Here is a 26,375-nt window from a genome sequence, read left to right on the forward strand (position 1 = left end):
AATAGAACAAATAAATCCCTGATCGATCCTGTGTCAGTTGAAAATGATTAATTTCATCAGCCCAAAGCAATACACTTATCGGAACCTAAGATGGATGACTATCATAACTCTGCGAGACACTTCCAGCTTTATATCACAGCATATGGGAATTATAAGATGGATCAAAGCCTTTATAGAGATCTCATCTTGATAAAAAAGCTATGGAAATCAAAGCGGAGTGCGAGGAGCTTTTTCTATCCTTGAGTTACGACAAACAGAGTTCACATCTGTAATAACTTCCCAGCCAGAATGATGAATCTGCTATCTGCTACTGTGAATCATGCTGGTGAATCTGCTACTGTGTAGCAGATTCACCAGCATGATTCCTGAACTGCGGATCTGCGAATACATTAGAAACCCCTCCCTCATATGCTGCAGTTATCTCCAGCTTGCTCTGCGTCGGCCCCGTGCATGCAACACATATAAAAACTCAAAGCCACATCAGTAGTTAGACTTCGGTAACATCAGTTCGGGGCCTCCCTTTGATAAGTGCTGAGCTTTATATTTTTCTCATCAGAAATGAAACACAACATTAAGCCATTCATTAAGGTCAACTAAAGCTAATTATCCCTCATTTACCCAAGTGCCCCTGGGGCAGGAGAGCCCCATATACTTAGGCCCAGATGTGTAGATGAGCCAGTCAGGGGAGATAGCAGACCACAGAGGGGGGCTGCTCACTTCTCTCTGAGTCCTGCGGTTTCAAGGCGCATCAGCCTCAGCCAGTGGTGATGCCTGTTCCCTGCCTGGCTGCTGACGTTACCGTCATGACACCATGCAAAACCACTGCAATATAGCAAGCGTCTATTTAGTGGTGAAAAATGTTGATAATTACCAGTTAACCGCCTTGATTCAGAACTGAAAAATGAAGAGTGACTATCATACCTCATGAGCTGGCACACTGAGTGACTCTTGCAGAGGCTGAGTCACATGAACAGCAGGCTGCCACGCCAGTGACCTCTCATTGCTCCAGGGGGCGACAGTGTGCGTACTAAACTTCAAGCCTCCACGTTTTGGCAGCTTCCACTGGAAGTGGGGAAACCGTAACAGTTGGCAGGATGTCACAGCCCAGAAACCATATCACGTCATGTGATTTCACTTTTCAGGCCTAATTTCTTCTTCCCAGTGTCTGGTACCTCCACCAGACGTTTAGAAATAATGGCTAAACCACTTCACCGCGAGGATGATGAAATCTAGCCCTTGTTGCTGAGACCAGTTGTCTGGGGATGAGGCATCTGCTCACTGCAGCTTAGAAGAGGCATTGATAGTTTGAGGTGACGTTTGTGTGAAGCTCTTTCAGTAGGTGGTGAATATGGTGTGATCAGAGAATATGGGGTGATGAGATGCTCTTCCCTCTTGGATATCTGCTTTGCAATTTGGACTCAAATGTTGTTTTTTAGGTTTGTGTGCTTTATATGATTTGATAAGACACCATCTGGTTCAGTTTGGAGCCATTTTTCATGCAGTAGCCATGTTTGCAGCAGTATCCAGCAAGAGGCAATGCACTTTACAAATCAATGAAAAACTACACATTGATCATGCTAGTCAACATGTCTGTCTGTTGTTGCAAGGTCAGGAAAATAGCATCTGTATTGTGATTGAGGTGATTTAAAAATCTTTTGTTCAACTGGAGAAACTAAAAATGTCGGCATATGAAATATATGAAACAAACACATTCTGTATTATTTTAAAGTTCTACATATTTGGTTGTATTGTGTTTTCTATTATATATAATTAATAATACAATTTATGGTTAAACTGTCCAATATCAAGCCTCAATTGAATTTCTTTGTCATAAGGTTCAATAACCACATCTTAATAATCATTGCCATTCTGTTAAATATAAGTATCAGGCGATATATTGGTAAAAGGCATGTTTTACTCCCTCATGTCAGCATCAGCCCCAAAAATCTATCGAGCTCTATAAATCAATGTTGTTAATTTTTTTCCTGGATTTCCGGAATGTTGTGTGCTGTCACCCAGACTGGAGCCGCTAATACCTGAGAAACTGAGGGCTGGTGGTTAGTTAAGCCACAATTTTCCTGTTTACTGTTTTTAAGCTAATTGAACAGCAAAGATGTGATGTCGTTCTGGAATCTGTTTCATAGTTGATAGAACTGAACTTGTGACTTCATTCATTTAAATCTTTACATTTGTTTCATGAGCAATTTAACTCCCCTGTCTTGTATCGTAAGTAACGAGAAACCGATTCAACTTCTTGATGAATATGCTCAACATCACATAAATGATTATAGAGTTTTATTGAATAGCTTCAGAGCAACACTGAAATCTATATTGGTCGTAATTCAGGGGATTACAATGCAGTGCTGACATGCGATGCAGCATCAATGTGGATGTTGGAAAGCAGAGAAATCATACCAGCAGTTTCCATACTGCAACACTCAGGACGAGAAACTGTGTTAGTGTTTAAGTTCATGTACAGTAGAGGAAACAGCACTGGAAATCCAGAGTTTTTTGGAAGTTGGCACTAATTTCACATCTGTCATGGAAGGTTTCCACTTGATAACCTACCTTGGAGCGCTCACGCCATAGGTGGGAACGCAGAAGGCACAAGGGAACAGTTTCCATATTGTGGAATGCAGCAGAGCATGACTTTGGGCTCTGAGCTCAAACATTAATGGAGAACAACTTTAATGTGCTTGGTCATCATCTGAACTGTTACCTTCCAGGACAGGCTGCAGCTGCTTGTAGCTGGTGTGATCGACCTTCTCCAGAGGGGAAAAAACGTGCTGTCTGCACTGACCATCCAGCGTATTAATCACTGTGCCAGTCATGCATGTTCGGCTGGGACTTCTGCGCTTACAGACGTTAATCTCCGAGTCGGATTTTCACTTTAAGTTATTGTCAGTGAAACGAAGCTACAGAGAGCGCAGCGGTGAGCTAACCTGCTTTTTTAATCTTCTGCGCGCGGATCCTCCGCCGGGTCATAGATGAGAAAATAACGACCGACCTAATCCCAACATTTGCTTTTTAAATCGGAATGTGTATGTTTCAAATCATTCTCGCCTAGCAGTGCGGTGATAGTAAGCAGAGCACAGGGGAAAGGGAATGACAGGATGAACGAGTGAATGAAAGAGTGTGATCTAGAGTAACCTTGTTAGGGCTAAGTGATGCTGTGCAGAGAGCCTCTTGTCAGTTGGTTGGCAAGATGAGCTTTGTGTAAATGATTGTCCTCTCTGTCAAAAGGCTGAATTCTTTTTTCCTACATCTGACGTCTGCGTCTCTGCCGCAGTAATATAATAGCTTATTCACTCCGTCCAGATCTGTTTCTGCCTTTTTTACACTTAAGCATTATTTTCATCTGTATCATGTTCTCCTCCTCCTCGAATGTCGATCAGCCTTCTGCAGCGTTTCCCCGCAGCAGGACAACAGCACAAAGCACCACTAAACGTTTTTGGGCCTAACCACGCCCTCAAGCGTTCAGGAGCGTTGGGTCAGCCGAGGTCGTGCAACTGTGTCCCACCGATAAATTAAGTGAAAACTAAGTTCAGGGGCAGCGGCATAGATCAGTGTCAGAGTCCGTAACCTTTTCCCAGACAGAGGAGTTGTCGGTGTGTGTGAGCAACGAGAACGCTGGCTGGCTACAGATCCTTTCCCCTTCACAGCATTATAAATGTATGTGTGAGGAGGCCCTTAATGGCTGCTAATCCAATTTCTGCCACTGAAATCAAATCTCACTGGCGCCAGTAGTTCTCTCCTTCCCTCACAAATAATGGCCTCCGCTTTGGCTTGTTTATGAAAAAGACAAGCCGGCAAAAAATTCCCCCGGCTTTACCTTCCCTAAATCCACCCAAATCTTCTTCAAAATTGTTTGGATTATTCTTTTTTTGCCTGCCCTCCACCCAACTCTCTGTGTCCGACGAGGAGTTATTAATTGACTGTCTGCGTGGAGCCGAGGGACAGGGTAACAGGAGAGCGGGTACAGTTTTCAGCAGTATAGGATCCCATTTACCGTATGTCTTAATGCCTCCTTGAGGTCACCCATTGATTTTTCACAAACCGCAAGCGATGGAGATAAGATTAAGCCTTCAATTCCTGCAATGCCGATGGGGCCGTTAGTGGATGAAATCACTTGGCCTGTGCTGACCGTCGCTGCACTGCTTGTTTCTAGCAGGTCATGGCCTCTTTGATTATAGGGTAACGTATAGATAACCCCACACCAGCCTCAGGGCCAGCGAAGTACTAATGTCTCTTTTCTTTACAGGAGAAAATTCTGACTAAATGGCTTGATTTCAGAGGAATACAAAACTGTTTCATGTTGCAGACCTTCCCTGGTGTAAATGTATACATATTCTTGAGTTGGGTCGCCCTTTCCAAAACAAAGATATTAGCTCTGACACCGCTGATGGGAGCTTTGGCTTTGGCTTCCTTCTCCCTGGATATGGATTTGACTGATTATCTTTCAGTGCATCAGTTGGACAAGTGGTCATATTGCCGTTCCGCAAGGAGATATTATTCTGGAGTGCAAGCCTAATAATATGATACGTATAATAGCGCTTAACTCTGAGTTGGATCTGCACCATGCAGTCGGCTCTATTATTGCTGAGAGCCTCAAATAGCATCGCAGGGACATGGAGGGGAAAGGGAGAGCGGGGATGATGGGGAAGAAAAAGAAAAAGCGTTAGATCCTGACTGGCTTTGCGAGGTTATTGAGGAACGTCCACCACAGTGCGTGCAGAGGAGTTTTAAATTATTTATTTTTTCTCACTGGTTTGGCAGCTAAAACAATTGGAAACGACACTTAGTATTTCTCAAGCTCCCATAGGTGACATTGAGGATGAAAATTACTGACGCACAGGCATAAAAGCCTTGTATATCATTCACACATGCATGTGCACACACACACACAAATACGTGCTCGCGTAGATAAAAGAATTTCGCAAAGGTCATTTTTGACAGCGGTAAACAACTACCCCACCGCAGCCTCTGCTTCTGATTCACAAAAACAAAACATTTTGATTTGCTCTTGAGATTTCTGTTTGTTTGTTTGATTTACTTTTAATTTCCAACTCAAACACAAATGTCAAGCTGGCAGAGAGAGAGATCGTATCTATGCAGGGAAACTAAACATTGGTGAAATTATGGTTTGCTGCTGTGATAGTAAATGTCGCCAGAACGGAAAGAGAAGTATAAAGAAGGTTGATAATTTCCTGATTAAAGCCATATTCTTTTTTTATTCGATCCATACTGTGCCAGTTACGGGGCTAAACAAAGACAGAGAATGATTTGAAACCTCCTGTGCCTTCCAAGACAAAATTATCTGTTCATGCTCTAAGATTTATGAATTTGTACTTGGTTTTGAAACCAATTGAGATGACTTAATCATTTCTTTCCAGGCAAATTAAACTGTTTCCTCTGTGAACTCTGGTAATCAGTTTAAGTGATTACATTGGTTGTAAATATGAGATGATGAAAGCTCAGTGTTCAAAGTGAACAGGGGCCTGAGGAAAGGCAAAATGGGAGTTCTTGGGTAGATATGATGGACCATCTCACCAGGACTGGATCAGATACTGGGGGAAGGGGAATATGTGGGGATTGGTTGCCCTCTAGCTGTCAGCTCTGAGATTGGGTTATGAAATATGGTCTGAAAACGCTGAAGAGGTGAGTTCATGATGTGTCATTAGTTTCTTTGGGAAGTTTCAGACACATAACACATAAGAGTATTGAAAAGTCTGATAAGTGGTGGCTCATACAAATCTGATCTTAGCAGACCAAATAAATCTTCCAGGGCGTGTCGGAGCCTATGATGGGTTTGGGTTAGGAGTTTTTCTGCCAGGCATAGCTGCAGTATGGAGAGAAGCTGTCAGTAACCCCAGTTATTGTACAATATCCAGAATCTGGTCAGGATATAATTTTAAAGGGATGAATGGAAAACATCAGGGTTCAACTTCTGGGATGTTGTCTGGTTCCTGCTATAAAGACTTCCATAACGTTGTTTTGTGTGTTCCATGTGTGACATGATAATTTGATTTTTATACTCTCGACAGCTGTCATCGGCTTACAGAATAAGACACAACAAGCAACACAACAAAAAAAAGGCTTGGAAACACAGTTTTCAGGCTGGATGGCAAACTGCTTAACAGACACAAACATTGTGCTGCTATGAAAACCTCATTTTTTAGTCTTTTTAGGAATAATATAGATAAATAAAAATGTTAGATTCTGCCGTTAGCTTTTGATCTTTATTAAATTGTTTGCACTGTGCTATAGGTGCCTCTCTTTCTGTGACTATTAATGTATGTATTGTAATTCATATAATTTGAAATAAAGATAGTATTACCACTAAAACACATAAATCTCACTAAATTCAAAAGCTGAGACAGCGACAATTCGAATTTACCTTTGGCTTGTGTTTAAACGCTTAGTAGCCTTCCAGGTTGGTTATAAATAATGTTTTATAATGTTAATAATGTTAATTAATTAACATTTATATTTTTCATATATTGATGGCAGCCATGGGAAAAATGTATAATTAAGCTCAGTATTTTATTTCAAAGAAAATGTATCATTTAGGTGTTATATAGTTAAAACATAGTTTACACAAGTAAGATTCACATTTTGAATTAATTTTAAGCAAAAGTTTTAATAGCAGTAGTTACTTCAGTTTGCTTTTCTAGGGCAGACATGTCCAGCAAGGCCTTTTCCTGCTATTGCTTTTACTCCCTCCAATCACACAATGTTATAGTTTGTTACTGTTTGTGTGTGTGTCTGTGTTTGTGTGGCTGTGTGGCTGGATTAAAGATCTCCTGCCCAGTCCTGCACAAGCCAGGAAAACCACTTTTTAACTTAACTCCCAGATATTTATTTGTGTTTTAAGCAATTGCTGTAAATGCAGGCTTTTTCAGTTTAAATGCAGCCTTGCGTCCAAGGAATGGCCCACAAGGGCTTTGCCCGTTTCAGAGGGAGTTTATTGCTGCACAATGTGCTTTATTGCCATCAAATGTAATTCGTCTTGAGTTGATTGCACTGAAAGACGTGTTCATCAGGCACCTACACGACTGTTTTCCGTCCTGGCTCCTAAATGGTGGAATGAGCTCCCCATTGACATCCGGACATCAGAAAGTCTACACATCTTCCGCCGAAAACTAAAAACATACCTCTTCCGACTTTACCTTGAATAAATAAAAAAAAAAAAAAAAAAAAAAAAAAAAACACAAAAAAAAAAAAAAAAAAAAACACTAACAACTTTTTGAAACTAACACTTTACTAGCACTTAAATGGCACTTACTTATAACACTTTGTAGTTTTGCCTTATTTGAAGAAATTGTATTTTCTTGATTCTTGTCGTCCTTGGTATGTACCCTCGGGTTTGAATGCACTTATTGTAAGTCGCTTTGGATAAAAGCGTCAGCTAAATGAAATGTAATGTAATGTAATGTAATGTTTGGAATGAAAAGGACCTCTTTAAAGAGCAATTAAGAAAATGGACCTATAGGCCGAAGGCCGTTCAGCTCCAGATTTACTTTAGCAAACATTATCATACCATAAATCACGCACAAAATCTAAAGTGGCATCAGCAAAGCAAGTGCACAAAGTCCTCTGGTAATATTCTTCAATTGAAGGGCATGAGATTTTGATGGAAGAGATGTGGAAGTTCTCTTCAAAGGGCAAATTTGAACCCGGAGCTGTGTGCGAGAAACTTTATTACCATGGCTCAGATTGGCAATGTGACTCAAGAATAACAAGATTAAATTAATTGCAGGAAATAGCTCTGCAATGGTTTGATTTTTGCATGCATCTGGATTATTCATTGGGAGACCCTATTAGCAGAGCAATATCTTGCTTTCTCATGCGCGTCGGCTTAAACGAGTGAATTTTTTCAAATCTACCTCACAGTGCAGCCCTGCGAGTGGGAAATGGGTCTTTTCTATGGGGTGCTTAAAAGGCCACCGGGATGCCAGCACATATGAGAAGGCAATTAGAGATAATGTCACATTTCACACACTGTTACCCTGTTTTTTCGTGAGAGAAAAAGCTTGAACAAGTGCAGTAATAAGACCCAGAATGTTGCAGCGATAGCCCGCGTTCGAGATTTGTTTTTCTGTAGTGTTTTCCTGTGCTTCCCCCCTCAGCGAACCATAGCGCGGTTTGTTTCTTTGTGTTCTAGATCGGGACCCAGATAGCATCTCATCATCCAAGCCTTACTCCACTTTTCCCCCCATTAGATTTTCTTTTCCCTTAAATTCCCTCACACTCCCTCCCCCTTCGCGCACACACATCTCGCACACACACCTCGTTATCTTATTTGTGGCATTGGCAGCCAGATTGTTGCTCTGCGGTTCGGTAGCCAGAGTTTTCTCTGTCACAAAGAGCCGTGGGTGCAGAGCCTCCACCGCACAAGCTTCCATGAGAGCAGGAAGTCAGTTCCCAGCATTCCTTGCCCATCCCAGAGAAACCTGGGATGGATTAACCTTGGGCTGGGGGACCTTTCCAACTTCGAAGGAGAGTTATGCAACTTCCCATACTTATCTCCCGTCTCTATTGCAGTGACGGTGAAAAGTGTTGGTCTGAGCAGACATTTGTTTAAAGCTGAGGTTCAGTCCGGACTGCTGGAGCAAACCTGATATGTAATGCTCTCTCATAGTATATATAATGTGCACTTCTTTATGAAATGCAGCCCTTTTTAATAGTAAATGTTGCATAAGACATAACTATAACGCCTTTTAAGGAACCCTTATGAGCCATCACTTCCAACTCAGATAATTATTTAGAGAAACCAGTGTTTTTCAATGGGAACCTTTTTATTTCATTACATTACATGTCATTTAGCTGACGCTTTTGTCCAAAGTGACTTACATTTTTAGAACACTCAGCATTTATGAGGGGCCATTTAGGGGTTCAGTATCTTACCAAGGACACTTAGGCCTGCAGATGGGATAGAGTGGGATTCAAACCGGCAACCTTCTTGTTGCAGAGCACCCGCTCTATCCCCTAGGCCACGCTCTCCCCATTTCAAGATTTAAGTCTCGGATTTTGTGAGGACATACTCAAGTCTCAAATCCAGCACAAAATGAGCAGGTTGAGCTTGCTAAAGCTTATCCCACAGTGGGTTGCATGTCTATACTTTGACTGTGCATACGTCTGTTCTGCAGTAAAAACCATCAAGCGAAACTCACAGTTCATTAATCTGATGCTTTAAAACCAATCCTCGGTCTGCTCACATCAATATGTTGCATCATCTCAGTGGTTGTTTTTCAAGTCGTATTCAGAGCTGACGATCAAGTATGAAATCTAAAACTGTCCCGATTAATACGGCCACACTTTGCCTGCTGCAGCCAAAGAAAAATTCTTATTTGCCAATAGTCTCTTTACGGTGCGGCTGGGTCACTGAGGTTATGAGATGACATTTTTTTTTGGTGGAAGACAGACCTGCATGGGTCTGACCACAAACAAAATACCTTATGAATTCTGTCATACTGAATGAGTTTTTCTCATCTGTATATTATCAACATATTACTGGTATACAAGCTTGGTGCATTGCAAGCAGGGCTGGATTTACCTATTATGGGTTTTGGCAGCAAAGTCACCAACCCCCCCAACCACCACACACAAGTTTTTCCCCTAACCCATTTTACCCAGAGCCCCAGACTCTGGAATAATCTGGAACAATACCTTGCCGGATGTTTGCTGTTAACTGGTTGGTTTGCAATAATTAGATCAAACACAAATTGGAGCAAGACGATGCATCATTATTATATGACATAAGAATACAGTCATTAAAACAAGATCCATGAATTAGTTCTATGACGTTGTAAAACTGTGAAAATGTTGTGCAATGTTAAAGCTAGTGAAAAAAGACCAACGCATGATCTGTATCGTCGTCCATCCAGTATATAACAACCATATCCTTAGTGAAGGGGATTCATTATGTTACTACAAAGACACACTGACCATCTTCAGCACCAGAACTAGCCAGGAAGCGCTTTACAGTACAGTTTTACATTCACCAATTCACACACCCATTCATACAGTGCATCTATTCGCAGCACTTTGTTATTCTATGGGGGGCCATTCAGGGTTCAGCATCTTGCCCAAGGACACTTCGGCATGTAGATGGGTCAGACTGGGGATCGAACCGCCGACCTTCAGGTTGGAGGATGACCACTCTACCCCTCAGCCCTACCCTTGAAAAGGCGTAATGCTTTTTGACTTGGAGAACAATGTATATGATATGAGTGTGGATGGTACTGAACAAAAAGATAACCATTTCTATCTGTTTCCCTCTTCTTTCCCAGGGGGCTCAGGGAAGCACCGACCAAAAGAACCAAAGAAGAAGAACAAGCAGAGGCTGCGGTTTCGGGCCCAGAACCAGCACAGTGACCACTTGGCCTCTGTGCGGCCCAGCCAGTGAGGGACTGAAAACTGCCCATTGAACAAAGAACCAACGCGAAGCTGCTAGCCGCTGCTGCACCCATATTCTAAACCGACGACTATCACGACTCCCGCCAACTCTCCACCTGCCTCACATCCCCTCCCCACCGCCCCTGACGACCCCAACCCCACCAGGACATAGCCATGACTCACAATTCCAAACATATACAGTATTTGTAACGTTAGATGTCAGTATCAACATATCCAAATACTTGTCTCTGCCTCCTGCTGCTTCTCCCCCTCCTGCAGTGACCAGCCCGGTGACTCTGTTGCCCCCCAGTCCCCCCCCCCCTTGTCTTGCCTTGTGGACCTATTGCAGTTGACATTAACTAATTTCCCCATCAATAACACAATGTCATTGACCATCCGGGGTGATGGAAGACCGGCAACCAGAGACCGTGGAGACGGGAGCACTAGAGGGAGGTGGATAGGAGCAGTAGTGAGGGAGTTTTGCTGAGCTGAACTACTCCTGGGATGAAATGGTGGGGGGGAGTTATTGAACCAAGGAGGATGAAAGAAAAGATGGAGAATTGAGAGGCAGAAGAGATTTGGCTGAAGCAATAGACGCTGATGAACTGAAAGAGACTGTTTTTGTTTCTATATTTATGTCAAAGCTACCCTCACCTTCCCTCTAAATGGAGACGGAGTGTTCCCATGTGCGGCCTTTATGTTATGTACATTTTTGAGAGTAATATTAAAGAAATTACCATGCATAGTTGCAAAGTATTTTATTCTCAGCACAAACTGTTTACGTTCAGACCGCTTTATGCTCTAACTGTATAGTGTGGATAATAAAATAAATTTAGTTGTTCGACTAGCATGGCGACAGACTCGTGTACATAATTTATCTAATTATGAAAGCTTATTACTGTATTTTCAGTATTGACTCGTTCACCGTTCTAAATGTTTTAGAGATAAAAGGGTTGTAATACCAAGCTACAGATTAAAATGATTAAAAACAAATAATAAACATAGCCGCAAACATAGCTATTTCATTTATATGGTATATATTTGATTTATTTATTAATTCTATTTTGTACTTTTTTTTGTTCAGTGAGATTTCTTTTGCCTCATACTGTTACTCTTATATGGGGAAATATTCTTTGAGTTCCTTATAGCAGTGCATATCTTTAACAAGTGGAAAGGGTTTCTGTCTGATGTCACGCCAAGTGTTGTATAACATTCATTTGACCTCATCTACTGATTTCAGTGTTTTAAAGAAGAAAAAACGACAAATGAAACTATGCTTTGACATATTCTAGGTTTTAATAATTAGGATCCAGCAAATGTATGGTCATAGGACTGCATATGTGTACGTTGTGTTTTATTAAAATACACTTAATGTGACTGTAAGATGAAGCCTTCATTGTTGTCTCTGGTTATAATACATGTGGCTAAACTCCAACAATGCAGTTTTCTTGTCCCACTTCAGTGTACAATTATACAAGTTTGAAAATAACATTTGGGAAATCCATCATGACGCACTGCATGACACAAGCTCTAACTCCAGCCAAAGGATTTGACACGGTCGATTGGCCACTAACAGCATGACGGCACTGTTAAGGGGTTTGTAATTCACTATGACACAGCCTCACGGATGCGGAAAAAAAAACATGCGTGTCGTCGGTGACTTCATTCATTTCCACCATCAGCGTGTAATCCCTCAGCAATGTGTATTTAGTGGTGACACTTGTCTTTCATCAGGCACACTCATTCAATCTACTCTTTATGTGATGCATGTCGCACTTTTATGAACCTCAAAAAACATTAATAAAATACATGTTTTAATGCAAGTCACAGCTAATTTAGCCTAAGATCCACACTGTATAATCATTGTCCCAAAGGAGGAAAAAAGCCAAATCTGCCAGACAGCTTACGGATGCGCAGCAACAGATGAATCACATTGTGTCATATATATCATCCGGGGAGACACAGGCCACAGTCTTCCTGCTCTGGTTAACTCCCTTGAAATCGCACATGGTATTTCCACAGGGAGGTTGTCCATGTTAAAGAATCCTACTCTTTGTGCGCTCCATTTCTACCTTGAGGCCAGTTTTAAAGGCCTGAACATCTTTTACAGGTGCTCAATGTGGCTCAATTTCATTATTGAAGTACACCATCCACTAGATATATTGTTAATTGTACATCCCTATACATTTTTGTAAAAGTGGCTACAATTATTGACCACAATTTGTCAGCTTAAGCGTGGTTTATTCTGCTACTTTTAAACTTATAGTGCTACATATGAAATATTCTGGGATATGTAATCACATTCTGGTGGAAGTGAATAAATTCTGTGACATGGAAACATATTTTGGTGGAAAAAACATTCATCTGTGATGAATAAATATAATCTGCTAAAGAACGGCATATCCTCCTACAAAACATCAACTTAAAAACATTTTCTGGGTTATATAAACATACTAGACAATATTTATATTGTTTTATTCATAATGTTATTTATACAAACACATTTTAAATATGTTAAACGTACTATGATAATGTTAATAAATCCTGCTCGATCAAAAGATTATTTTTGTTACTATTATGTTAATCTGGTTTACTTACTACCTTTAAAGTTAGGATAGAATATTAAAAACCAAGTGATTATCTTACTAAATAATATCAAATACAACGTCATCCTGGTTTCTCTTGTCTGTTTCATATGTTATCATTATTGGTACAATATGTCACGAAACAATTTTATTTTATGACAGATTTTTGTGGCCTAACATTTTTTTTCTGTCCTTACCTGTAATGAAGTCATGGACCCTGAGATGTAACTTTTTTGGACCCCTTATTTAGTAATTGGTAAACTAAACTTCTAACTGTATACACTGCATATAACAGTACATACTATAGACAACTATATGACATGTGTGAACCATGAAGCTACAACAACATTATACCGTTGTAATGCAGTTACCGATTAATGACAGGGGCCAAGAACTTTTACTTCTAACATGTCAAGTACATTTTACTAATAATACTTTTGTGCATTTTACTCATCCACTATACTTAAATGCATATTTGAAAGCTGGACTTTTACATGTAATTGAGTTCTACCATTGTAGAATTGCACGTTATTTTCAAATAATCCGATAGCAGATCCACGTAGCCAGTCGGGTCCACCAGTGAATGAAGCAGAGCCAGAGTGAATGTTGCAGGCAATGAAACAAGGCGTAGATGTAGCAAGTTGTTTTTAAAAACATCTGCTGCTGGTTACAAGTTAATGAACGATTCACAGATGTCATCCCCTGGGCCAGACTATCACTGCTCCAGACTGGGGGATTAAACCTAAAGGCTTAGGGAGAGGAACTGCACTGAAGTGGATTCATTAAGCACAAAGACCACCACTAAAGCGCCACATTGCAGTGTCTACCATGGAAAAAAGAAGAGGACACAAAAAGGACCGCGGTGCAACATTTTGGATGGATAGGTTTGTTTATTTGCCCTCACCTTTCCCCTTTGACATCAATCCACTCGTTTCTTTTTCTACTGTTGTGAGAAACAGGACACTGGTGGTACTCTTAGTGTTGTTAAGAGGGTTAGATGTCATCTACACATCAGAAGGAACAGCCCTCCAAGTGTAAACCACTTCTGTGTGTGTGTGCGTGTGTGTGTGTGTTTGTGCGTGCGTGCATGAGTGAGTGCTTGTGTGCGTGTGTGTGTGATCGTGTGTTTGTGCTGAATGTGGTTAGGTGGCTAAGACTGAAGCTCCCTTTTAATCTGACAGAGAGCATTTTCATTAGTTCTGTTGGGTCCTATTATTAAAGCCTGCTTCAAAGGCACAACAAGTGAAACCACTAACAGGAAACGACCCAGTGGGCTCCGAACTGGATGGATCAGTGATAGTAATCTGTGCCCCTAAAGCAGCACGTGTGAGTGCATCTATTGTACACACTTTATGTGCCTCACATGGATGAGGATAAGAGGAGGGGCTCAGGGACCTATGCTCCACATTCTCCTACTCTGGCCTATACAGTGAATGTGCAGTTGTGGCTCATGTGACACATTCGTTCCAACGCGGAGGGCATCAATGGAAGTAATGACATTAGTGGGGCAAATAAGATTGCCCGGGGATAATAAATGTTGCAATAATTTGCTGTTTTCTAATAACTGTATAATGAGCCGTCGCTTGCCCTTTGAGTTGAGGGAATTCTGGAATCGTTAATCTTCAGATGGGTTAGCCATGGTGTTTGGCATGGGCCGAACCTGCAATGAGCAGGAACACGGTGGTGTCAAAAGGACAAGCAGATCTTAATGTTTCAAACACGTTTACCATATGTTAGCCATCATGATGTGTACGAGCCCGCTAAATGGTGGCATTAACGGGTGACTTTTATTGCCCAGCTCGCTCCTAATTGCGACAGTGCAATCCAAAGTCAACTCTCCGCGCCGATTTTGGTGTCATTTGGAGTTGCTGGGAAACAACTTAATCTCCAAAATAAATATGTTCTTCAATAAAAGCTAACCGCCTGTGACAGTTATTTGCTTTGCTGCAGAAACATTTGCGCTGCAGTGCTGGGAGTGCAGGAAGCTGCGCTGTGGATGCTGATCACAGCCGTGGAAGCCGCTCCACATCTGCCTCACCCCTCTGGCAGGAAGGGGGGAAAAGATTCATGGTCTTAATGTTCACTTTGTGCATTAATATCACCATGCTCTGTTTGACTTTATTTCACGCTAGGACGACAAATGGGAGAATATTTATGAGTCATTCACTGTGGTAGTGTTTCTGCGGTTAGGCCTTATAACAGCAGGTGCAGTAGGGGACATTTTTTTATCACCATTTATAACATGGAACAGACAGGCGTTTCTATACAGACACAGTGTGGTGTTTCCTATGGGTGCTGTAAGTATTTTTTCAGTTATTTAACCCCCATGCTTTTTATTCTACGCTGACATCCAAACACAACACAAAGCTATTGTCCCTGTTCTCTTGAGGGTGATATACGCTGAGCGGCCCTGTCCCTCCACTCAGGATGTGACATGCACACACTTTATGACCTGAACTGAATCATACTGCGCACCTTAAACACATTACAGACTGGGCAAATGTTTTCTCTCACTGGCGCTCTGAGAGCCATGGGCACAACCATTATATTGGGCTCAAGAGCCAGCTGGTGAGGACAAATCCACAAGGATTCATTTTTCCCCCCCTCTGGACTCTGGCAGCCTGACTCCATTCATTCAGTTTTTATATGTGCCTAGTAGCCGTGTTACTACCGGTTTCAAGGGAGAATTAATCAAAAACAGGTCTTATTAAAGTGTATTAAGACCAGTTGAAGTGGACATAATATGCTCAGTAAGGGCCCACAGGGGCTGTATCTAAGCCATGGCTGACACTTGTGGCTTTTAGGAGAGGGGATATGTTATTCTGCAGTGGCAGAGCGCGGCATCCGGCGGGAAAGAGAGGGGGCGTGGGTGGAGCGGAGTGGGGGATTATTCACTTGAGCCAAGAGTTGCATTGTGGGTAAGCAGATTTTAAGTAGGTATGAGTACAGCAGGGGGTAAAGGAGGGTCTCATTGTCCTGGAATGTTTATCTTCCCCCCCGGCCTTCATTCAGGAGCAGATTATGCAGTGCCATGCTTCCGAAGCAACCTTTGCCTCCAAGTGGAGGGTCCGGGGAGGAAATATTCATTCATACACATACACGTGTACAAACAGGCATTATCCTACTAACAAGAAGCCGTGCTGATTGCTCCCTAAAGGCGTGTCGAGTAAGTGGAAGTGGAGCCGTGCAGCAGCAGCGTGTCTCGCTTGCTGGGCTGGAGCCAGTGATGCTCCCAGTGAGTGTGAGGCAGTCATCATCCCTCAGCAGAGCAGATTTTATTGGGCAGTGTGTGGGTTGTAGAAACGTGTTTAATCAACTCCGCTGTAGAGGAGGTCTTGACCTCATGACAGTGGTTCCCAGTCTTGATTGTGTGTGTGTGTGTGTGTGTGTGAATGGCTCCCAGCCTTTGCTGTGGAGTGTGACCTGCGGTGGAGCCTCTGGTTCACACTCCGTGCGCTGCAGCTGCTGGTTTAAGTGATTAACTGTAGAAAGTGATGACTAATCTGTCGGTTACCCGTCTGAAACAATTACAGTCAAATGAGATATTACAGGCAATATAGTTTGTAATGTGGCCCTCCGGATCTAATCAAGAGGAACATTTAAAGAGAGTCGATCCAAAGTTCTACTCCATAGTGCTGGATGTCCATTTAAAAAAATATATTAATGGCGCGAAACATGAAAATGCATATTTGCCTGTGAAAAATTCACAACAAATGACTATACAGGCAGCGATGCACACTATAAATAGTGTTTGAAAGGAAATCTCTGCAGCCCCTGCATTCTATATCACCCCTTACCTCTATGCGAAAAAAAACACTCCTATATTACAATGTATTTGGTCGATCGACCTGTGTCATATTTTCTCTACTTTGTTCTATACAGATGGTGTATAGACGTACTCGTTGTAAAAACAAAAGTTTCATGAATTGAACGAATTGATAAAATAAAGTTGATGTGAATTAATCACACAATTTGTTACCCCCACTGTGTAAAAGGCCTCTAATCACAATGTCTCATTACTATGGAGAAATGAGTTAGCCACAAATAGGCTTTGATAAGCAGCACCATAAGAGGATCATGACGACTTTGTGTATTGACTTGCATTGTTTTGTTTTGTTTTATTGAGAAAATTAAAGAACAAATCCATCATAGCAGCGTCGTTCTGGATTTCAAAATGTCAGTCGCTTCAGTCCCAACTGATCTGTGGATTGTTTGTCGTTAAATTCTGTGCAGATATTCTGGTGTCCAGGGGCTGAAGAGTACAGACAGCATACTGTATCTAAAGATGGACTATGTGTGAGACCTTACCTGAATTCTCCTAGCACCCCATGACCCTGATGTTTTTAGTGCAAAGTCTAAACAACTATCAACTGGTTTTCCATAAAATCTGGTAGATGCATTTGTTTCCCCCTGAAGAAGAATTGAAATAACTTCAGCCTCCTTACTTTTCCTTTGATGCCATCATCAAGCTTTATTTTAACTTTAAGACTTGCGCTTGACTGAAAAACTAATGACTTTTCCTCTCAGCCTCAGCTTTACTATGTTTTTAGTTATACTAGCCTCTATCTAAGTGTTATCCAGTCAAAAATGTCTACTTTTATATTGGGAAAATCCCCCAGGATCATCCCATTGATTTCTTAGATTACCACCCGTACTCTTCAGATTGTGCTACAAAAATGGTAGCTTGCAGATTTATAGAGCACGAGCACGAGAGTTCGCCAATGAACAGGCCCCTAATGGCTGCCGGCCTGGCTGCCTGCATTGTGTTTTGTGTGTGGGAATGAGTCAGAAAAAATAAACCACATGGCACGTGTGTGTGTGTGAGGAAGCTGAACAGAGCCCTCTGCTCTCATTTACTATCTCCTTGTGTGGTTTGGCAGCAGCTCTGTTGGTATGGGGGAGTACAACGGGCATCCGTCTGGGCGCGAGGCAGGCCTGGCACCATGCTCAGCCCCCTGCAAGGCTGCATGAGGGTGGGATCAGAGCCGGAGTCCGCCAGGCTCCAGACTGGCAGTCTGTGCATGTGTGAGTGCGAGAAAATGTGCGTTTTTTTCGGGGTGTACCCAGACTTTTGCGTGATTGTGGGTAATTAAACCACACGTTGGCCATTGTTCTGCTTGTCACTTGCGTGACTTGCATGTGTTGACCTCTCATGTTGTTTCATAACTCTATCACAGATACCATCTGAGACTGAGTGTCCCCTATTCATTTCTTCAATGAATTAACACTAAACCGCTTATTTGACCTTTGGGCTCATTATACTTGTGCAGTGCAATCCAGCCATGCTGAAAGTAACACAATAGGCTTCCATGGCCGGTTGCCATACCTCCCTGTACGGCAACGGAACGAATGAGAGAAGCACAGCAGAGCTGAGTTGGGCGTGGTTAGCATGAAGACCACCCTTGGAAAATAACAAGTGTTGTTTGATAGAGGCCAGTAGAGGATGTTACTTCCTCAACGCTCAGTATGTGGGCTTGCGTATTATTATGTGTTATTGGCTGTATATCAGTAATAACTTGAATGGCCTGAGCGCATACACACAGGTCTATTTCTGCAAACTTATGCCCCACGACCTGACCTGTTACTTGCAATTAAACATACTCAGTCACTCACATCAAATGATAAGCTCCTTGTCCTCCCGTTTTGGTGGTTGAGTTGTGTCCTTGGGAAAGTTTCTGTCCTTTTTTGCAGCTTGTGCGCTCCTGCCACGTCCGATGTGTTTCCTCAGTGAGAACAGGATGAGCTTGAAGCTATCAAAAGCTATTGTAGCACTTTTTAGAAGCAGCAAAGCGTCTGAGAAAATATTCACGACTGGCTATTTTTATACTTATATGATCCATTATGGTGTACTAGCTTATTCAATGTCAGTATTGAAAAGCATTTGAGCGGGACATTAATCGATCAAAGAAAGTGTCATATGCTCTCACAGTAAAACAAATTGTTGCAGCTGACGAGGTAAGCTGATTGAGAATGAGACGTAATACTAATTTCTAATTTTGCACCAAGTTTGGTTCATTTTTATGTGTGATTATCCATGAATTTCACACATGTATAGATCAGTTCCCTGAATATGTTTTTTTTCTTTATTTTTATAAAAAAAAAAAATAAAGAAATACTGACTGGAAATGTGACAATGTCGTATAATGTTGGATCACAATGAAAAATAAATAAATCAACATTAAAATTAAATGTGACAATACAGCACAGCATCAAATATTTGCAACAGTTAACAATGACAATCCAGTGACAGCTTAATTGTATTTTAGGACAACTTGATCAACAGATTACATCTCAGTTCTTGGTGCCGGATTTATCACTTACAGCACATAGCTGCCGTAGCAATACTCATATCTGATTGCATCGCACACAAATTTGTGTAATGCTTTTGCCTGACGTCACATGGCATGTGCATGAAAGACAAGAGATATGATGGTCAATCGTTTGTTTTTTCTATCAATCACAACACACTCACATATGAGTTCCTGTAAAACCATCCAGGTATCTACCGATGCCTCCTCCTATACTGCACATGGATCGTAATGGCTTGTAGGCTCCTCCAGCTTTTCCATGTGTTAATCATTTGTGCAAATCTATGCACAACAACTCTGAATCTTATGTATATCTATATATATCTACATGGCTTTGAGGGAAATGCAATTACTTAAAGTAAGGCTCTTACTCAAAAACTATTTGGATGCAAATAAAGGAGAGCTCGCCCACTGCAACTTTTACACTGAATATCTTGATCTTTAGACCTGACCGTTGCAGTCTTTGTGTCTCCTGTCAGAACCCTCTCCTGTCTGAGGGATGAATATCATAAACTGATATTTATGCTCACTGCTGTTGCCTCATCACGGGCAGCAGGAACATACTTTCTGGCTGCTGCTAGGAGGTGATTGTAGGATATTCCTGAGGATCGGAAATGCACTGTTCTATATCTGTGACAACATTTTCAGTTGTAAAGTTTTCCAGTGCAGTTTCAAAGGGAAATGTACTCTGCATTCACCAATGATTTTTGGGATATCAAATGTGCAATTTGAATGAATTTAGTTAAATTGGGTTTATAGTGGCTGACCGGTAGTTTTAACCTCAATATAATGTGTTTAACTTTGTTAAAATGTGTTTAGCCCTATTGAAGTGGGTTTGACTCCATTATAAATAATTGGTACTGCTAGAAAAACTGTACTGTACAGTACAGTTTTGAGATTCATTCGTTCACAAAGATTCATACTGTGTATGTACATGTATGTGAAGCACTTTATCAGACATCATTCACACACTGCAATCAGGGGTTGGGATTCAATATCTTGCCCAAGGACATTTTAACGTGCCGAATGGGCAAACCCAGTATATCTCCTACAGCCTAGCCGCCCCATAACAGTGTTTAACTCCTTACTGAAGTGATTAGTTCATATAATAATTGCCTTTAATATGGCATTTTAAAGAGTAGTAGAAGTTTACATCTATCATACAACATAAACAGTACTGTATTTAGATTTAATGTGTATGCATTTAATGAAGTACCTGAATAGAACTGCCAATCACAACATACAAAATGAAAAACACAGCTAAACATGTAAAATCTATATTTCAATATAACACTAAACACATTGTTTTGCCTTTAAAACTTGATTTCTGAAGATTTCTTTGAGAGAATGTTTCTTAATTTTGGCTGTGAATACAACCTCATGAAAGTGATTCATTAGAAAAGCCTGAAGGTAACTTCATTATACCTGCCACAAAAACATAAGGTCAAAGTTCAAGTTCACTGTGATCTCACAAAACATGTGCTTAAAATCATATGATATCTTACTAAACGCTTTGAGGAAATGTGTATTGGAGCAAATCATCACTTTACTTCAAAGTTGATGTGCTATGATTTTGGTGGTCAACGGTCAAATTAAATATGAGAGCAGACAACACATTGTTGGCCACTGTGATGGCCGCACCAGCAACCACACACTGACATTCCGAAACATGGTGGTAACTTCCTGATTTCTAATTTCCTTAGTTGTTTGTTTTTGCACACTCACCCACAAATAACTGGACACATTTTTGATTTCATACAACATACTTTTATTTGTTAAATATTTTCTTTCTGTGATAATTAATTACGTTTTCTTTGAGTTACCAGTTCCTGGGGGGTTGTTTCTGGAGTCATCTGGCCATTCAGCAAAAGGAGGCCCAGCTGCAGCAGACCACCTTAAATGGCTAAGAGTCCTAATTGGACTGCACAATGTCTACTGCCATCATGGGGAAGGACATTGTTGCCTTATCTCTATTTGTAATTGTTAAATCTTTAATTATTGCTTGATATTTATATTTAATTCATTTTCCTTAGTTAATATTATATGTTCTAATACGGGGATGTTATGTTGTGGCGGTAGTTTGTTTTTAATGTTAGCATTTCTATGTGTATCCCCCTCTTTGTTTTGAGTGGCTTGACCAGCCAACATATCTGTTCCCATCTCTCAGTCGAGGGGGCCTTTTTTTTGTTGTGATGCTGTCAACTGGTCGCCAGCTGCTGCTTGAGGATAATTTGCCTTTTTACTGGTTGTGAGATTTTCTTTACTTCTTGTTAATGGAAACTGAATTAAAAAACAACGTTCAAAGAAACTCTGTGGCTCTCTGGTCTTCCTGCTCGGTCCCTCACAGCCACATAGCAAGAATTTACAGGCTAATGATGACAATCGTCACTGATCACTATAAAAGCTTTGTTTCCACTTTCTTTAACATTGTGACTCTTTCCTCACCCACACATTTACTCCATTAAGTTATTTAAATAAATGCCTATGCTCCTTTGAAGGTTACTTGAACATCAACAGGTTGGTGTGTTCCCGCTCTCCTCTTTACCTGTCGTCTCTCAAACTTTTTTCTTCCTGTCAACACCACTCGTGCAATGCATGATGGTATATTAGATTCGATTTCTTTATTTATCCACACAATGGGGAAATTCACTTGTTACAGCAGTAATAGAAAAACAGAATTAAAGTAGCAGTGTCTAAGCACTGTAAAAAAAAAAGTACACTTCTAAAACTACACATAATAGGAGTATGAAAACAAACAACCTGCAATGTTGCTTTGTTGGTGACCATTGGTTGCTCTTATAGTGGACTATATTGAGATTAGTGAGTGATTTCAGTAAATTCCTTTGCCTGTGTGTTGCAAATGCCCAGAGGTTTTGGTCTTTTCATCTTCTATTGGAAACACCCCTTGGCCCGGTGTTCCCAGTATATAATACTGCGTTGCATTGCAAGTCGGAAGTCGTTAATTCTGGTCTTCAAGTTTGAGCAACAGAGTTTAAACCACTGCCATTATGGTGGAGGTCAGGTGCTGATTTTCCTATTTGGTATATGGGCAACAAAAAATTCTTTTGATAGATTTGGTGTGTCTCAGTACAGCTCATTGGTCCATCCTGGAGATGCTTAGTCCATTGCACCAGACACTCTCACACTTACTTCCTCCTTCCTCATCTGGACGAATAACTGTGAGAAGTGAGCATATTCTACAGCTTTTGCAGGGGTCTATGGAGTTAATGATGTGACATTTTATATTCAAATGGTGAAAAGTTCACTTCCTTGTGATGTCTTAATACTCTGTAACACGAATTATATTTTGGTCATTATTCACACATAAACAATGCAGCAGGTTATTATCTGCTCAGACTTGCTCACAATAACACAGATGTGCGGCAGGAGGCCTCAACAGCATAATTCCCTATCACCAAAAGCTGCACTCGTATATAGAAAAACTGAACGGATGTAAAAACAAATTCACAACACAGTAAATCAAAGGAGCATTGACATTTATTGACAATACACCTTAACAGAGAAAATATGTGGGTGATACAGTCTAATCTCTGAACACAGTTAATTACACAATGAACAATGAGTAACACCATAAAACACATGCTCTACCAGAAATATGTTTATAGTTCAATGAACTTTAAGACAAAAGGCAAAACAAATGAATATTGGATGGTTGTTGGAGCAGGAATCCTCAGAATCTGCAGCACAGTCCACAGACACCAGCTCTGCAGCAGCCGCAGCAGAACTTACACTTAAAGCTGCGCTTCTGTCTGTTGTATGGCATCTGTGTGAGAGATATGAGACATGAGGAGACGTTCATCAGCATCATCATAACTAACTGTTTGTTTTCTCTGCTTGTGTAAACTGAGCTTCAGGGCACTTTTGTGACTAAAACACATTCACCTCCATCTGAAAGATCTAATGTGAATTGGTTTGATCCATTGAGTGAACTGAACCTACCATCCATGAGTCCACTGATGTCTCCGGATGCTCAGCAGCTGCATTGGCATTGCTCACTGCCTCCTCCAACTCTTGTACCTGATAAAGAAGGACTCAAGTCTCAGTATGTTTATGAGAGATTCATGGATAACAAGCAAATGAAACGATCTGAAGTCAGGTGCTTACCTCAGGAAAGGTGGCAGAGCTCTGCTGGATACAAATAAAGACGAGCACGAAGGCCACTGTGACTGCAACACTGAATGTCTTCATCTTTGAGAGTTTGACTGAGTTAAGTTGTTTAGTTCTTTGACTCTGCTGGTGAATCCTGTCAGCTCCTGTCAGTTCACTGGTCTGATGGTTGAATGTGCACTGTGCTGGTATTTATACTGACTTTAGGACACTGTTTCTTCATCACTGACAGTAATAACTCTGCCTGCTTTCAGGAACAGACACAATCCCTGCATCCACTCTGTGAAATCCTGCATTTGGGAAACTCCAGACTAATGCAAAAGTCTCTTTTTGCCCCATTTATGTTGAATTGCAAAATATAACATGGACTTTTTTGTCTTTCCCTGGGTTTAATAGACCCCTTACACTGTTCACCAGATCCGTCAAGTTTGTTTGGACATATTTCTAAAACTATTGAAGATACATATTAAGTGTAGATTTTTTACTAAACATAGTTTTGGCCACACCCAAAGAATTTATATTTGAAAATTATGTCAAAGATTTCACCAAAATGTGTAACAGGATACATCATAAAAACACACTAGGCTATATTAAAGCAGCAATGTCTTTATTGTTAATATAAAAAAATTTAAATCCTTTTTACATTCTCTAAAATTTAAAATCATATATATGACCATACTGCTTGTGTGGTGTTATCCACGTGTCTGCATGCCCCGACATTCATATTCGACTCGAAAAAAGGTAATTTACACCATGTTTTCAGCCAAAGAGCAGATGTTAGCACATTCGGCCAGTCCCTTGATGCATCTCGTAGGAAGATATCAGCGAATATTTAGGCTAAGAACTTGAAAAATTTATGTTGGGGGTTGCGGACACCACAGGAGCAGTATGGAGGCATTGCTTTATTACATCTGAAGAAGAACTTACTGTAGACTTCAATTGTATCGGATTCTGCTGCAACAAAGTTTACCAATGAGACTCCAGAAGTGTTTTATGGATTCAAACACTTTAACTACCACCCAACTACATTTTCACAATTTGTTATGAAATAATTCTTGGATCTTGATCGAAAGAAACACGTATTTATGGTACTGATATCTGTGTGTGAGCAGTTTGGTGCTGTTCCGAATAAAGACCTAGATCTAGTGGATTTAAAAAGGTGTTTCAGAGGGGGATAGGTTTTTGTTCATTCATTCGTCTTTTATCAAAACCAACCAGTGTATAGCTGACATCATTTGAGTCCAGTAGAGAATCTATAGTTTGTATGTATCTTCAACAGTTTTAGATATACATATGTCCAAACTAACATGATGAGGGGAGTCTGATGTTTGTGCTCTACTCTGTTCCATTTGTCTGGAGTTTCCCAACTGCAGGATTTCACAATGTGGATTTAAGGAATTGTGTCTTTTGCCGTACGTTGAGCTCTCAGGCCGGCCATATGTTAGGCTACATGAAATCTTTGTCAGAATGATCAAATATAAATTCTTTATATGTGGCCAAAACTATGTTCAGTAAAAAAAATCAATATTTAATATTTATCTTCAATAGTTTTAGAAATATGTCCAAACAAACATGACGGATCTGGTAAAAATGTAAGGGGTCTATGAAACCCAGGGAAAGAGAAAAAAGTCCATGTTTTATTTTGTAATTGTACATAAATGGGGCAAAAATATGTGGCTGACAAAAATATTATTTTGCTTCTTTGTATATATATATATATATATATATATAAATATATATATAACATATATATATATATAACACAGTATATAACACAGTGTATATATATATATATATATATATATATATATATATACACTGTGTTTTGAATATGTTGCAACTCTCAAATTTTATTTACGATGCCCCAGTGTAGAAATGAATGGATCTATAGGTAGTAGACTGGCATGATTTTATGTCCAGGGAAAGATTTCTTTATTATCACTTCTAATATATATATATATATAAATATATAAAGCAGTGCCATAGGGTCCAGGTGGAAGTGATATCTTAGCCACCTCCATGACCACAGAAATCAACCGGATTTCACAGAGTGGATGCAGGGAATTGTGTCTGTTCCTGAAAGCAGGCAGAGTAATTACTGTCAGTGATGAAGAAACAGTGTCCTCAGTCTGTATAAATACCAGCACAGTGCACATTCAACCATCAGACCAGTGAACTGGCAGGAGCTCACAGGAGTCACCAGCAGAGTCAAAGAACTAAACAACTTTACTCATTCAAACTCTCAAAGATGAAGACATTCAGTGTTGCAGTCACAGTGGCCTTCGTGCTCGTCTTTATTTGTATCCAGCAGAGCTCTGCCACCTCTCCTGAGGTAAGCACCTGACTTCAGATCGTTTCATTTGCTTGTTATCCATGAATCTCTCATCAACATACTGAGACTTGATTCCTTCTTTATCAGGTACAAGAGCTGGAGGAGGCAGTGAGCAATGCCAATGCAGCTGCTGAGCATCCGGAGACATCAGTGGACTCATGGATGGTAGGTTCAGTTCACTCAATGGATCAAACCAATTCACATCAAATCTCAGATGGAGGTGAATGTGTTTTAGTCACAAAAGTGCCCTGAAGCTCAATTTACACAAGCAGAGAAAACAAACACAGTTAGTTATGATGATGCTGATGAACGTCTCCTCATGTCTCTCACACAGATGCCATACAACAGACAGAAGCGCAGCTTCAAGTGTAAGTTCTGCTGCGGCTGCTGCAGAGCTGGTGTCTGTGGACTGTGCTGCAAGTTCTGAGGATTCCTGCTCCAACAACCATCAAATATTCATTGTTTTGCCTTTTGTTTTAAAGTTCATTGAACTGTAAACATATTTCTGGTAGAACAGGTCACTCATTGGTTCATGGTGTAGTCAAGTGTTCAGAGATGTGATTGTATCACCCACACATTTTCTCTGTTAAGGTTTATTTTCAATAAATGCCAATGCTCCTTTGA

At 40.7% G+C, this 26,375-nt stretch overlaps 3 protein-coding genes across 3 annotated transcripts in view; 2 read left to right on the forward strand and 1 right to left on the reverse strand.

The window, feature by feature from the left end:
• Nucleotides 1-11,781, forward strand: part of rspo2 (R-spondin 2) — a 55,790-nt gene extending 44,009 nt beyond the window's left edge. Inside the window, exon 6 of the mRNA XM_062399409.1 lies at nucleotides 10,293-11,781. Within this exon, the coding sequence (XP_062255393.1) occupies nucleotides 10,293-10,408 (116 nt within the window). The 3' untranslated portion in view covers nucleotides 10,409-11,781. The remainder of the gene's footprint in view (nucleotides 1-10,292) is intronic.
• Nucleotides 11,782-22,771: 10,990 nt separating this feature from the next.
• LOC133965080 (hepcidin-like) lies at nucleotides 22,772-23,602 on the reverse strand. Its single transcript, XM_062399475.1, has 3 exons — nucleotides 23,417-23,602; nucleotides 23,252-23,329; nucleotides 22,772-23,075 (listed from the first exon to the last, which is right to left on the reverse strand). The coding sequence occupies exons 1-3, from the start codon at nucleotides 23,498-23,500 to the stop codon at nucleotides 22,983-22,985; spliced, it is 255 nt and encodes an 84-aa protein (XP_062255459.1). The 5' UTR covers nucleotides 23,501-23,602; the 3' UTR covers nucleotides 22,772-22,982.
• A 1,970-nt stretch (nucleotides 23,603-25,572) lies between these two features.
• On the forward strand, nucleotides 25,573-26,375 carry LOC133965082 (hepcidin-like). The gene is made up of 3 exons (XM_062399478.1): nucleotides 25,573-25,751; nucleotides 25,839-25,916; nucleotides 26,086-26,375. Exons 1-3 carry the CDS (start codon nucleotides 25,668-25,670, stop codon nucleotides 26,176-26,178), a joined length of 255 nt encoding a protein of 84 aa, XP_062255462.1. The 5' UTR covers nucleotides 25,573-25,667; the 3' UTR covers nucleotides 26,179-26,375.

This window comes from Platichthys flesus, chromosome 11 (assembly GCF_949316205.1).
Source record: "Platichthys flesus chromosome 11, fPlaFle2.1, whole genome shotgun sequence".
NCBI classification, from domain to species: Eukaryota; Metazoa; Chordata; class Actinopteri; order Pleuronectiformes; family Pleuronectidae; genus Platichthys; species Platichthys flesus.

Coding starts and splice junctions, on each gene's coding strand:
- LOC133965080 (XM_062399475.1), bottom strand. CDS start 23,500: ATGAAGACATTCAGTGTTGCAGTCACAGTGGCCTTCGTGCTCGTCTTT. Junction 23,330..23,416: donor GCTCTGCCACCTTTCCTGAG/GTAAGCACCTGA, acceptor CTTCTTTATCAG/GTACAAGAGTTGGAGGAGGC. Junction 23,076..23,251: donor CATCAGTGGACTCATGGATG/GTAGGTTCAGTT, acceptor TCTCTCACACAG/ATGCCATACAACAGACAGAA.
- LOC133965082 (XM_062399478.1), top strand. CDS start 25,668: ATGAAGACATTCAGTGTTGCAGTCACAGTGGCCTTCGTGCTCGTCTTT. Junction 25,752..25,838: donor GCTCTGCCACCTCTCCTGAG/GTAAGCACCTGA, acceptor CTTCTTTATCAG/GTACAAGAGCTGGAGGAGGC. Junction 25,917..26,085: donor CATCAGTGGACTCATGGATG/GTAGGTTCAGTT, acceptor TCTCTCACACAG/ATGCCATACAACAGACAGAA.